The following is a 13,411-nucleotide window of genomic DNA, read 5'->3' on the forward strand; positions in this document are numbered from 1 at the left end:
TTAGTTTATTTTAAGAAATATGATTAAAATATGTACTAAGCAGGGACATTTAACAGTTTGAAAATAATAAACTGGGAAAAAATAAACTTGTCGTCAGAGCTCTCCGGTGGACAATTCATATGAAGTTGTGTTTGTGGTCACCTGGCAAATGTAATATTCTCTCCCTCTTTTAACTCTGTTTTGGTCTCCAGCTAGTTGCTAACTGTGTCTGTGTTGTTTGGTGCTGAGCAGGTAGCGTACAGTTGGTTTTTAGAGCTTTTTTGCTGAAATTGGGATGAAAGTGAGCAAAACCATAAAGTTGCAGGCTAGAAAACCAAACCGATGAGCTAAAAGATGCTGAAATGTCAGGGGAACTGCAGAGTGAGGTGATCATTTTCATAGGTTTGCCACAAGGAGCGATCAGTTTTCAAATCACACTTAGTCATAGGATCCATTGTTGATATGAAAATATTGATTGTGGCCACGTTAACTTTTGGTTATTAAAGAATTGTGAGCAAGACATGTCGGTCATTACAGTCAGGCTCTAATCACATTAGTCACTGGTTTGTTTCCGCACCCAACACTTTGGCTATTGTTGAAATGGCAGCATTAGAGGCCACTCTTTGAGCCTCTTGAACCTGCAAGAGTGACTCACTCCTATCCATGACCAGGAATTCAACTTGGTGCCTTTTATCAGGATGGGAAGACCCAGAGCGTGCCATCAGACTTTCTCTACTACCTCAGACTGCGTCCAAATAATCCTTCTATCTCCTACTTTATCTCCTCCCACGTCTCCCCCCTGTGGGACGAACCCTGAAGTTTTCATAACTCTTGTTATCTCATGTTGTTCTGTCTCGACCTTCCTAGAGCTGGTGGAGTTAGCAGTAGCGGCAGACATAATTAGCAGATTAGCTGCCTCCCCCCAGTCCCCTGCTCTCTGCCCTCCAGCTCCCCTTTCCTTACCAGTTCTCTCTGCCCAGCAGTCTGGGAGGACAACGCTGGTTTCTCATGTCACACACGGAGGGCAGGCTCAGGTTTCGTGGCCATGGGGCTTGCACATGTGCTAAGTGACTGACCCTGTGTGTGTCTGTCCGAGCCCACTCGTCAGCCTGGAAATGTCACTGACATACAGTACACAGAACAAGAAAAGCTTACAGAAGGACGAGAGTTGACATGATAGTGTTTTGTGTTCATTGTCTGTGTGCCAATATTTATTTGACCTAACACAAAGACTGTGATTCAGAAGTCTAAGTTTGCTTTGTTTCTCTTGTGGCACACATGCTAAGGCAGATATTTCTACATCCACGCAGCACAGGTATAATTTACTGGCTCTTGCTCAACCGGCAAAAAAATCACCAGGTTTCATTTTCCAGATCGGATTCACGGTCAGATATTGCTTCCCGTTTCGTTTTCAGGCTCTGGGCTCAGACTCCTGCACCTTGGCCCGGGTTAGCCCTGGTAGTCGCACACTCCTTGCCAGGCCAGCTGCTGGGTTTTCTGTGTCCATGAGACAGCAGTATGTTGGCAGTCTCTCAGGGGGGAGGCCAGGCTGAGCAGAGTGACACAAGATCTTCTTACCCTACTGAAAAAAACCATCTGCCACAGAGTAGCATATTGATTTTATAAATGCAGAATGAAAGTTCTTATGTTCTTCCATTTCTGCTGTGTACTGGCCGTTGCATGCAAAATGAACTTTGGTGGTATTATCCAGTAACATACGAATATAACATATTTTTGTGGCAAGCAGCAGTGATTCTTCTCTTCAACCTTTCCATGCTTTATTTTGTGTGTAAAGCTCAATAGAGCTATTTTAGCCATGCTCGCGGCATGGCTTTAGTAAAGGCAATACGGTCTGTTTGTTCACCATTTTAGTCCAAACTGTAGTATCTCAACAACTATAAGATGAATGCCGTGAGATGTTGGAGTGACGCTCATGACGCCCACTGTGTTTGGCAATCCCCTGAGTTTTCCTCTAGCGCCACCATGAGGATCTCAACAACTATTGGATGGATTGCAATAACGTTTGTTACACACATTCATGGAGCTCAGTAGATGAATCCTAAAGACTTTGGGGATCCCATGAGTTTTACTCTAGCGCCACAATGAGGTTCACATTTAAAGCTGAAACAATTAGTCGACAACAGACAATTCCAATGGTCTATTAATCGTTTAAATGTGATAGTTCCAGGCTCTCAAATGTGAACATTTACAGCTTTTCCTGGCCTTACTGTATGTACATTAGGGTGATTTAAATATTTTGGGGTTTTGGACCGTTGATTGGACAAAACATAACATTTGATGATGTTACCTCGGGCTCTAGGATATTGTGTCGGGCATTTGTCATTGTTTTCTGATGTTTTGTAGACCGAAACGATAAATCAATTGATCAAGGAAATACTCGGTAGATTGGTTGATGATAAAAACATAGCTGCAGCTCTATTCACATTTGTGATTGTGAGTGAAATGTCTCAACAGCTATTAAACGAATTAGAATGAAATGTGTTACATTTACGTATGCCCCCATGAGTTGTAACAACTTGGTGATCCAGTAACGTGTTATCAAGCGCCATCCAAATTGTTCAATACTTTTATCATGTGTCTAATACTAATTAGCAAATGTTAGCATGATAACACACCCAACTAAGACGGTGAACAAGGTTATCATTATACTTGCTAAATATCAACATGTTAGCATTGCCACAGCGAGTATGTAAGCATGCTGATATTAGCACAGCTTCACAGAGCCGCTAGAATGGCATGTAGACTTTAAGTATTGTTTAATATAAAGACATTAAAGGTTTATTGTGTCTTTGCTCAAAAGTTAAAAAAAAAACAAACATAAAAGTTGCATTGACTGTAAGCTGTCCTAAAAGTTCAATAAATCTGACAGTTTTTATTCCATTTAGTATTTAGATGTGCAGTGCAGTTTATAATATCTGAAATTTCACAGTCATGACTTTTCCTTGAGACATCAAAGCTGGCCAGTTAGATGGACGCAGCCCCAGCTCAGAGGCCTGTGGGGAGGTTTTAAAAAAACAAATCATCATCAGTTCAAGCCTTATCAGATGGTCATCGTCTGTGAAATGCCACAGTGCATCAATAATCCCAATAAGCCTGATACGGCCCAGCAGGTTCCACACACGGTAAACACACGCTGAGCCTTATCGCAGCTGTGAGTGGAGTGCGGGCTGTAGCAGAGAGGCCCTTTGTCTTTTTTGTTCTGAGCTGCAGAGGGCGGGGGGGCGCTCTGGAATGGCTGCACCTCATGAGAAGCAGTTTACACAAGCAGAGAAGCCACACAAAAGAAGATGCATGACTTCCTACAGAGGCGAAGACTGACATAGAGATTACATCTTCTCATATCAGCGAGGCTGGAAAAGGCCACAGTGACAGATTGTGGAATTTCTCTCCTTGTGGTTTCTTTACACGGTGTGCCCAGATGATCTATAATGTACACTTAGTATGGCTGCAAGAGAGCATGCAAGGCACAGCTTCTATTTGTAGTAGGAGAATCAAGCAGTATTTCACTTGTAACAGCATTGTCCTTAGTGACAGCTTACATCTGTGAGTATTAAATGGTCATTGTATGGTGATTTGCAGCGTAATAAAACAGGCTCCATTCAGAGGAAGTTAGCTGCCTATGACAAAATACCACACTGCAGCTCATCTGTTCCATCTGTTAGCAAGAGCTCACAGACTTCATCTTGGCATACTTATCCTTTTTAGGTAGCAGCACAGCCAAGCTTTTTAAATGAGAAGTCTGAGAGCTTATTGTGTGGTTTGATCCATTTAGTGAAAGTATCTGCAGATTTTCTGATAACAGGGAAAACGCAACAAGGAGGCCTGAAAGGAGAGAACGCTTGAGCCTTATATGTAGCAGGAAATCCATCCAAAGTCGCTTTATCTTTGACTTTGTTTTGACAAAACTCACATTGGCACATAAATCAGTAACAATATTAACATCAGAGGCGCTGCCTCTGTGAGAAGTACAAATCTTTGTTGCAGTGCCACCCTCTGGCCCTTTCTTGTTAGTTCTGCATTTTCAACATAATCTTTTCCATATGAAACTGATCTTTAATCTTTGCGAGTCTCCCACTGAGCCAGCAAACTTAGCTGAGGGGAAATCAGGTCATGCTGTCATGAGGAAAGGAGAATGTGTCAAATGATCGAGCTGTGCACATCTAACAAGTGAACTGCGTGACCTTACGAAACATAACACGTGAAATGCGTTTGACTTAGAGAAGATACGACTAGAATAATGAATCTCTGTCAAGGTAGGAATGCCAAATCCAGAAGCACTCCTGGCTGGAACTGAAGCTGAATTACGAAGGGGTGATATTTCTTATTCAGTCTGAATAATTAATGGCCCTTTCGAGCTCGTTTGAAAGTTGCTGCCTGCCTGCTAGTGATTCATTCTGTTACCTGTGGCTACAGGGGTTGTTGTTAAAGGGTGAAAAGGTGACATTAAGCCTCAGGCAGAAAATGGGTGAGGCCCTTTTAAAAAAAAAAAAATGCAATGAAATAAAAGTGTAATGCCCTCCAAACCCAGCAGCAATCTTTTTGTAACATATTCCTTCACAACTCTGCTCTCTCTCTGTCTCTCTCTCCTGCCCACATGTGCCATTCAAACACTGTGTGATGAGACTTAGTATATCTGATGTTGAAGGAGGGATGTTGTTGGACCCCCACATGGTTACTTCCTGTCTTTCCACACAGCATGTGTGACTAAGCACCAACTCTCTGCTCTCTCTGGGCAGCCTGCCTGCAGGAAGACGGGAGAGAGTTTTATATTCTCTTTTGAGAAGTGTGTATTAATAAAGATTGTGCCTGGCAGTTCTGAAATGTATGGGGTAATCTTAACGTTGCATAGTTGAAGTAATGGGTGCTGTCCTAGTTGACTCCGCCAAAAGCAAGTCTGAACTGATGAGCAGCAGAGAAATGTGTAATTTAGGATACTTTCTCTCCTGGAAAGTATCCACTGTTTGACTTGCATGTTTGTCAAAGTAATTCAAATGCCATGTGAGCATGGACGCATTAGGAGACGAGGGCCAATATAAATCCAACCCCTCCCCCTTCTTACATAACAGCAAGTCCCCCCCCCCCACATACTATAGTTCATGCTGTAGATGAAGATGGGACATCTAAACCAGTGGTTCCCAGCCTTTTTCTTTTGACCTGCAACCCCTTTAAGTTGGCATATGATACATCCCTACTTTTGACGGAGCTTTTTGACTTCCCAACAAGACAGTAAATAAGTCACTTCAAGTAAAATGCACCACTGTAACATCATATATACTATCACCTAATCAGTGTTTGATTTCTTCACAGGATGACATGAGTGACTCCCTGCGGGACTACACTAACCTCCCAGAAGCAGCTCCTCTTCTCACCATCCTGGACATGTCGGCCCGGGCCAAGTATGTTCGCGACGTAGAAGAGATCACGCCAGCCGAAGTGGAGCAATTTGTCGGTGATTTCCTGGCTGAAAAGCTCAAACCAGAGCCCATCTAAAGAGGAAGTCCAAATATAAATCGGACATACTATATGGGACTCACTCCATCATCGAACCCCGACCTGTTGCTACCCCCCCTCACCCTTCCCAGCCTCCCACTATCTCTCCTGCCTCCCCCCTGACTTTGTCAGACTGTTAGAGAGATGTCTCACTTTTTACTGACATTTTAACATTTTTTTTAGACATGTTCCTCTTTTCATGGAGTCCTCTCTTTTTCCTGTGGTGCCTTGCATTGACGATAGTCCCTACAGTAATATATATGGAGATTCTGTTGGTTCTTTTTTTTGGCCTCAAGTCACTCTATAGCATTTCTGAACTCTAGAGAAAACCAGAGAATTACTCAGTGGACCTAGCCTGACAAGCCAGACCCACGTGACCCTGGCTGCAAATTACATTTGCTGCCGCTAGGGTGCGTCTAGATTTCTAGGCTACAGTGGACCTACTTATTCAGCTGATTCTTTGCTTTCTGTTTTGTCTGCGTGATCTTTGTTACTTTTGATTTCTGAATGATGTTGAGAAAGAATAAAATGCATTTTTACAGTTGTAATTCACATGTAGTGCAAATGTGCTAAACCTCAGTTGGATGTAGCCGTAAGCCTTTATGGCCCTATTTAAAGAAAAAAAAAACAGGTGCACATACAGTAAAGATCACATTATACTTGCTTGTAACAGACCAATGACTGATGGTTTTAAACCCCTGTGTCTTGTTGTGCGTGTTATGATGTGAGTGAAAGTCATCTCTTGCCAGCTGTTGATGGTGGTTCTCATCTCAGTCATTATGAGGATTTTCTGTGAAGGTCCCTAATGAAAAGGCCAGGTTATTGCTGAAGGAGCAGAAATGGCATTTGAAGTGTTGATTGTATAAACCCCTGTATTCTGTTACTTTAGTACTGAATTGTCACACCCATTAAAAATTCACTGGCAAGCACAACGTTTTGATCCTTTTGAGTTCTATAATAAAGTTATTTCTTGGATATGTAAAATACACACAATGCAATGACTCACCACTTCCTTTATTTTTCAAGTATTTAAATAAGACTTGTGGGCTCAATGCAAATGTTGCATTTATTATGGGAGACAGTATGCAGATCATTTTTGTTAATGTGCAGACTCCAGGTGGGATGGAAGTGTAGTGACTTCTGCATAGACAATGTGGCTGCAGATATAAATGATGACATCAGTCTTGTCCTTTCTAGAATTAACACGCATTAATAAATACGCATGCATCTATTTAAAGCTCTTAGGAACTGTATGACAAATATAGGGAGGGAGTGAGAAAAGGGGGAGTCTTTAAGTGGGGTATAGTCTGACTTTTTTCAGAGAGTAGGGAAGGGTCATTTAACTTTTTTCTAATCCCAAATCTTTTATCAGCCTTCCCTTGTGAGGTTTGTTGTATGCTGCTTTTCTTTGTTGCCTATGGCAGTATACTGAAAACATTTGGGCTTTGGGCTGATGATTGGATAAAACAAGGAAGTTGAAGACACTACCTTGGGCTCTGAGAAATTCTAATGACATGTTTTACAGAAAACAATTGAACATTTTCAGATTAATTGGTCATGGAAACAATTCCTGTAACAGCCCTAAAAAAACTAAGCATGAAAAAGGCATGCAAGGTATACATTTACTTGACATTAATTCAGACAAACATTTCACAAATCCTCAGTATTCTATTTTTAGCAGGACAGGATGTAGAATGGAAATTTGAATAATTTAGTTCAGTCTGTATTAACAATGGACAAATGTACACCAGAAGTCACATACTGATATTTAGAGCCAACATCATGAAAATTGCTGCTCAACTTTAGATTTCCATTTCCTTTCAGGTGTCTGAATTAGTTTCAACAGTTGCTTCCTGCCCTCAAACAAAAGGATACTGGCGGCCATGGCTGAGTTCAAACTGTCCACATCAGGCGCGACAGGAATGAAGAGCCTGTGTCCGGCGGTTTTCTCAGCCAACTGGACTGCTTCTACACTCAGACCATGTGTCTCTCCACCTATTACAAGAGCAGTGGGACTCTGAGCCCAGCTCTCATGGTACAGCTTTGAGTCCACTCTAGGAAGTGAAAGTCCCCCATCTTCACAATCTGAGTCTGAATCAGAATCGTATTCCTCGTAGCGCATGTTGTTTTGATTCGGCCTTGTGCTGACCCAGCCATAGTCTCCTGCTTTGGAAGATTTGTGAGACGCGTTAACTTGGGAATCCTCTTTTTCTCTACTTGCGTCAGTGGCACAGCTGCTGTCAGCTACATGGACGGTCACAGGTTTAGGGAGATGTTTCTCCATATCACCCCAGCCCAAGCTGGGATAGATGGGAAGGCGGAAATGGGCACCCATTGCTGCACGCAGAACTTTAGGCTCCCAAGCATCAACACAACCTGTCAGTGAAAGAAAAAATTTAAAAAAAGATTTGAAAAAGAAGCATAGAAGCAAAGCCATTTCTAAGACGTGGAGTCCACATGTTCACATCTTTAATTGATAAGCATACCCTTGGTGAGCAGGACACTGTGGCAGCCGGCAGCAGCAGCACATCGCAACATAGTCCCAAGGTTGCCAGGGTCCCGGATGTTGTCGCATATCAGGGACAACGGCACTGAATGACCTCTAACAGCGAAGTTTAACCTTGATGGGTCCGGGCGGGAAAATATGGCTGCAGAAGAAATTGAAGTTAGCAAGAACTTGGAGCACCTGGGCTTCATAATGAACCTAGTGCACGCAGCATTCTGGGATAAGAGAAAAACGAGCTCCGGTTTATTGGCATTTCTTTAAACCAATCACAATCGCCAGACAGAGCAACAGTGCCACTGCAAAATAGCCTCAGGAAGGATCTTGTTTTGGTGGAACATGTGCACGTAGGGAGGTGAGCTCCAGAATTGTGTGATGAGGATTTTACTAAAACAAAAGATAAATACAATATTGGTATATGTATAAATATATGTTGGTTCTAGCTCGGAGAAGTTTAGAACGCCAACACAAAGAAAGCGGAAGGTGAGGGACATCCGGCCGAACCTCCGGCAGCACCGGAACTATCCCATAAATGAAACGTTGGCGATATATAGACTATATTAAACCAAATCTAAAAATGCAACCCTCACCGATCACCCCTTGTGGGGCCACGAGGTCAGACCAGATCTTGATGTCCTCAAACTTGACTTTGACTAGCGTGGCCCTCTTCAGCTTGTCTAATGGCAGCTCTCGGAGCCGATCCAGGGTACTGAAGAACACCATCTGTGGGTTGGCTCCAGCATCCAGGGCGTCGCAGATTAAACGCCTGCCCTCCAGGAGGATTTTACCCTGGTGCTCCCGAAATGTCCTGGAACGAGCAACACTCACTAACCTCCTGAAGGACAGATGAGGGGAGACAGAGAGGCAGAGATGGATTACAGCTAGTGTGAATATGACTAATTATCATAATTATGATTACTATTTGGGAAGCTATTTGTAAATTACAGGCAGCGGTTATGCCCTTCAAGAGCAAAAGGCAGCAGCTGAAACGGTCGACTGACAGAAATGGCTTAAAACTTCTTATAACTATCTAAATGTACTACTAATTTACTTAAGTGCAATCAGTATTACCACAAACTCCAGGTTAAAGTCCTGCATTCCAAACATCACTTAAGTTAAAGTATGGAGGTACTACCACTCAGATCTACTTAAAGTAGCAGTCTGGAGTACTGAGTAGCCAGGCAGAGGCACATCTACATGTTTTCAGAAGAAGAGACCGAGGACAGAAGACACCAAACTTCTAAGATGTTGTCCAGACACAAGTTACCTTACAGAACCTAAACAACCTTTGGCTCAATGTCGAAAATTAGCAACATGTTGATTTAAATCTGGCGCTATATGATCAAAGAATAAGTACATTATCTCACACACAACAGAGTATTTCTACACAGCAGTATTGCTACGTTTACTTAAGTAAAATATCTTCCACCACTTATCTGTGACCAAACCAGAGACTTCCTTTATAAGTGACCCTTACGCCAGCCGTTTATCTCCAGGCAGCGCTCTCTCGATCCGCCGTCCGGCAGGTAGAGCGGGCTCCAGGCTCCGGCCACCAGCTACCGGCGAGGCTCCGTCTGAGGCTGGGCCGTTCAGCACTCGGACAGCGGTCCTCCTTAGTCCGCGGACATATCGCTTTGATTCCTCAATAACACTACTTCCCCTTGTTAGAAAAGCATTTCGCTCGATGGAAACAAGACATATCACGTTTCTCATGTACGCTGCCATGTTTGCCCCGTTTCTTCTTCTCTTATTCTACAAAACGTTTTACTAACACAAGCTAACCTACTTACCGCCACCAGCTGTAGTGAGGGACATAATACATGTATGCGTTCTACTTTAATAGGCAACGTTATTAATTCACTGCGTAGTTAACAAACTAATTACACTCTTTTTCAATGCGTCGTTTTCTTCTTCTTCTTTTCCTATTTTAACTAATTTAACGATCAAAGTTGCTGCTAAACTGGTAACCTCGCGAGAGAATGTGACATACTGGGTGATACCATTAACCTAATTGGGATGGCGAACGTAGTTGTAATGGTTTATTTTGCGTAAAGTCGTAGCACTTGTCAATAATTATTTAATAATGTTAATTCATTTACAGAAGTTGAAATAATATTCTGGAATAGTCATTGTAAATGCCTGCTGTTTTCCACTTCTATTTACTTTCTGCCAATCGTCGACAGAAAACTCGATCATCAAGGAAGCTTAATCGTTCCCTGCACACCAATCTGCAATCTGTCAATAAATATGGCTTTGAGACGAGCGCTGCATTTTGTTTTCAAAGTTGGTGACAGGACCAAAACCTCCATGTTTTATCGAGATGTTCTGGGCATGAAGGTACTTTTTCGCAGCCTAATTTAATGGCCAGAAGCCATTATTTACTTTTGTGCTCTACAACGTTACGTAGCTAGCAAATTCCTCTTCTGTCATATGAGTGAGTGTGTTTTCATACTGAATGCGTAATTTCTTTACTCTTCTTATCCATTTTAGATTTTACGCCATGAAGAGTTTGAGGAAGGCTGCAAAGCAACGTGTAATGGGTAGATATGAGACACCTTTTAAACTAACTGACCTTTGTACCCATAAAGCTGTTAATATCCCAATACTGACCGCTGCCCTCATTCTGTTCTCTGCACAGCCCCTACGATGGAAAATGGAGCAAGACAATGGTTGGCTTTGGCCCAGAAGATGACCATTTTGTTGCTGAACTGACATACAATTATGGGGTGGGAGAGTATCAACTTGGCAATGACTTCTTGGTGGGTGAGAGTTAATTTAAAGACTTTACAGAGGACAACACCATGTTGTGTTACAGTTCAAAAAATTTAACTATAATGGCTTTAACTGACCCCACACAGAGTGACCTCTTATTTTTGGAAACATTTAAAAAATGAATGTCTGTATGTGTTTTCATCACTTTGATCTTATGAACTTCAACGTGTATAACTTTTTTGTCTTGTCTGTGTTGTTGTGTTTTGCATATTATTATACTGATATGGACCTGTGTCTAAAATAAAGTTGAATTGTATTGCCATATATGATTTCACTTTAGGGTCTCACTCTGCAGTCGAGCAAGGCTGTAAGCAATGCTAAACGTCTGGGATGGCCTCTTACTGAGGTAGGAGAGGCTCTGTATCTGACCCGGGCTCCAGGAGGGTATCCTTTCTACCTTGTAGACAAAGAGCAGCCTCTCAGAGGTCAGTGTAACACCTATTTGTTATCTGCATGAAAATGAGTTATCATTGTAGTTTTTCCAGTGATCAAAAGAGTCTAATTTTGAAAATGAATAACTTTAGTCATTTTATCACATATATCAAGCAAACATACCAAATATCAGCTGGTTACAGCTTCACAGATGCAAGGAGTTACTTAGTTTCATAGTATCATACATTTATTTACAGTAATAGCCTTAGTTTTATTTTTTATTGGTCAGACTGCTTATGTCAATTTTGTCTTAAATGAAAAATAATAATAATTGTGATCTTCAGCTAAAAAGACTTTGAAGTATAACTGAACAATTGAACATTGTATAATGTAATATTGTAAACTGTATTTTTATAGCACCTTTCGTAACATAAAATGCAGCTCAAAGGGCTTTCCAAAACAATTCAAAAACACAGTTGTTAAAAACAGGAGACAACAATAATAAAATCACATAAAAAATAACAAAGATAAAAAAAAAAAATAGGATAATTCTAGTAATAAAATTTCTTTATTGATAATGATTAAATAAAAAAATGTATGATATAAAAAGCCATAAACAAGTATGACAAATCCATAAGGAACATCAAGCTCTCTGTTTGGGCGGGGCAGGTGTTACTCTTTGTACCTGTTATTGATCACCTGTAACCTTGGATCATTTGTCCCAGACCCTGTGCAGAAGGTTTGTCTCGGAGTGTCCGACCTCCAGAGGTCCACCCACTACTGGACTACGCTCTTGGGAATGAAGGTGATTGAAAAGAATGAGGAAAAGAAAACCGTCCTGATGGGATATGCAGACACGCAAGTAAGTCAAGTATCAAAGAAATAATTGTTCTTTGTATTTTGTGTTAATAAATCAGGCATGTATTTTATTATATGTTTTCATTTTATTTTTGTGTCTTTATGCAGTGTAAACTGGAGCTTCACGATAATGGTGGGACAGTAGATCATGGAACAGCATTTGGAAGAATAGCATTTTCATGCCCACGGGAGCAAGTAAAATATTATTTCATGGATACATTCTTGTCTTTGTTAATATTGAAGAAGAGTAATCTTCATTTTTATCATAAATATTTTCATTACATTCCACAGCTGCCTGAACTCGAAGCCACGATGAAAAAGGAAAATCAGAAAATTCTCACTCCATTAGTCAGCCTGGACACTCCTGGAAAGGCCACCGTAGAAGTGGTTATTTTGGCTGACCCAGTAAGTGCATTACCAATATGATGCTGTAATCAAGTGAAATTAGTCTCTGTCAAAAAAAATAAAAGTTAACTGGACAATGTTTGTTTTAGGATGGTCATGAGATTTGCTTTGTGGGAGATGAGGCTTTCAGGCAACTGTCACTGGTGGACCCCAAAGGAAATGAACTGCTTGATAAGGTTGGTGTTGCTCCAATATTTTCCTCTTAGATTAAACATGCAACATTTGCTTGATATTTAATGTGTCTGTGCTCTTTCTGCCTTTTAAACTTGTTTTTTAGGCTATGGCCGAAGATAAAAGTGACGAGTGGTTTGCCAAACACAAAAGACAGAAAGCTGCTGCATGAGATAAATGGGCTTGCCTGGAAAATTGTGCACCATCAATTTCTCACCAGTTCGTATGATGACGAGATGCTGCACAAGGCACCTGTCGTGTAAATGCTGTTGTAATGACAACTTGATTATCCTAAAGCTGGCAGTATGAGATTTATTTTTCACCTGGATGCATGCCATGAGGCACAGGAGCATTGACAGCACTTTGTGAAAGGGCCACTTGTTCAATTTGATGGACATTTTTCCAATTAGTATTGTTCCTATCAATAAGGCAGAGAGGTAGGCAAAAAGTCAAATAGGTGCAACTTATTCTTTCAAAAGTCTGAATGATTTTTGCTGTTGACCCTCCACCAACCATAGTCTGTGTATTGTTTATGTACTAATTAATGAATTGAATTACTGGAGTAATACTACCTGGCCACAAGATTCTTATGCATCAGTTAGTTTGATTAAAAACAACTTTATTTCGAAAAATGTACCATGTAAAATTCCATAAATTTGCAGGCAATCAAGAGCATTTAGAGGTTTGGGGACCCTTTGGCAGTTGTTTGGAATACCAGCTTCAGGTATCAACCATTAAAGTATATGCTGTAAAATGCAGCATCATGTTTTAAGCGTATACAAATAAATGCATTCATTATGATGTATTAGCAAAAGTGTATTCATGTGGTTGAGTTACACT

At 41.2% G+C, this 13,411-nt stretch overlaps 3 protein-coding genes across 3 annotated transcripts in view; 2 read left to right on the forward strand and 1 right to left on the reverse strand.

Moving 5' to 3' along the window:
* Positions 1 to 5,492, forward strand: part of nxn (nucleoredoxin) — a 64,215-nt gene extending 58,723 nt beyond the window's left edge. Inside the window, exon 8 of the mRNA XM_078245452.1 lies at positions 5,308 to 5,492. Coding sequence (XP_078101578.1) covers positions 5,308 to 5,490 — 183 coding nt within the window. The 3' untranslated portion in view covers positions 5,491 to 5,492. The remainder of the gene's footprint in view (positions 1 to 5,307) is intronic.
* A 623-nt stretch (positions 5,493 to 6,115) lies between these two features.
* mrm3a (mitochondrial rRNA methyltransferase 3a) lies at positions 6,116 to 9,963 on the reverse strand. Its single transcript, XM_078245463.1, has 4 exons — positions 9,471 to 9,963; positions 8,584 to 8,828; positions 7,977 to 8,138; positions 6,116 to 7,866 (listed from the first exon to the last, which is right to left on the reverse strand). Exons 1-4 carry the CDS (start codon positions 9,716 to 9,718, stop codon positions 7,271 to 7,273), a joined length of 1,251 nt encoding a protein of 416 aa, XP_078101589.1. The 5' UTR covers positions 9,719 to 9,963; the 3' UTR covers positions 6,116 to 7,270.
* A 123-nt stretch (positions 9,964 to 10,086) lies between these two features.
* Positions 10,087 to 13,372, forward strand: glod4 (glyoxalase domain containing 4). The gene is made up of 9 exons (XM_078245468.1): positions 10,087 to 10,330; positions 10,484 to 10,533; positions 10,632 to 10,752; positions 11,046 to 11,190; positions 11,863 to 11,999; positions 12,104 to 12,190; positions 12,287 to 12,400; positions 12,490 to 12,576; positions 12,678 to 13,372. Exons 1-9 carry the CDS (start codon positions 10,241 to 10,243, stop codon positions 12,741 to 12,743), a joined length of 897 nt encoding a protein of 298 aa, XP_078101594.1. The 5' UTR covers positions 10,087 to 10,240; the 3' UTR covers positions 12,744 to 13,372.
* The last annotated feature ends 39 nt before the right edge of the window (positions 13,373 to 13,411 follow it).

This window comes from Sander vitreus, chromosome 3, assembly GCF_031162955.1.
Source record: "Sander vitreus isolate 19-12246 chromosome 3, sanVit1, whole genome shotgun sequence".
In the NCBI taxonomy this organism is placed as follows: Eukaryota; Metazoa; Chordata; class Actinopteri; order Perciformes; family Percidae; genus Sander; species Sander vitreus.

What these genes read in the sequence shown, in the direction of transcription:
- glod4 (XM_078245468.1), top strand. Translation starts at nt 10,241, where the DNA reads ATGGCTTTGAGACGAGCGCTGCATTTTGTTTTCAAAGTTGGTGACAGG. An exon ending in GAGATGTTCTGGGCATGAAG is followed by an intron (nt 10,331 to 10,483) that starts GTACTTTTTCGC and finishes TATCCATTTTAG; the next exon opens with ATTTTACGCCATGAAGAGTT. An exon ending in TGGGATATGCAGACACGCAA is followed by an intron (nt 12,000 to 12,103) that starts GTAAGTCAAGTA and finishes GTCTTTATGCAG; the next exon opens with TGTAAACTGGAGCTTCACGA.
- mrm3a (XM_078245463.1), bottom strand. Translation starts at nt 9,718, where the DNA reads ATGGCAGCGTACATGAGAAACGTGATATGTCTTGTTTCCATCGAGCGA. An exon ending in GGCCCCACAAGGGGTGATCG is followed by an intron (nt 8,139 to 8,583) that starts GTGAGGGTTGCA and finishes TTTCTTCTGCAG; the next exon opens with CCATATTTTCCCGCCCGGAC. An exon ending in CAGTGTCCTGCTCACCAAGG is followed by an intron (nt 7,867 to 7,976) that starts GTATGCTTATCA and finishes TTTCACTGACAG; the next exon opens with GTTGTGTTGATGCTTGGGAG.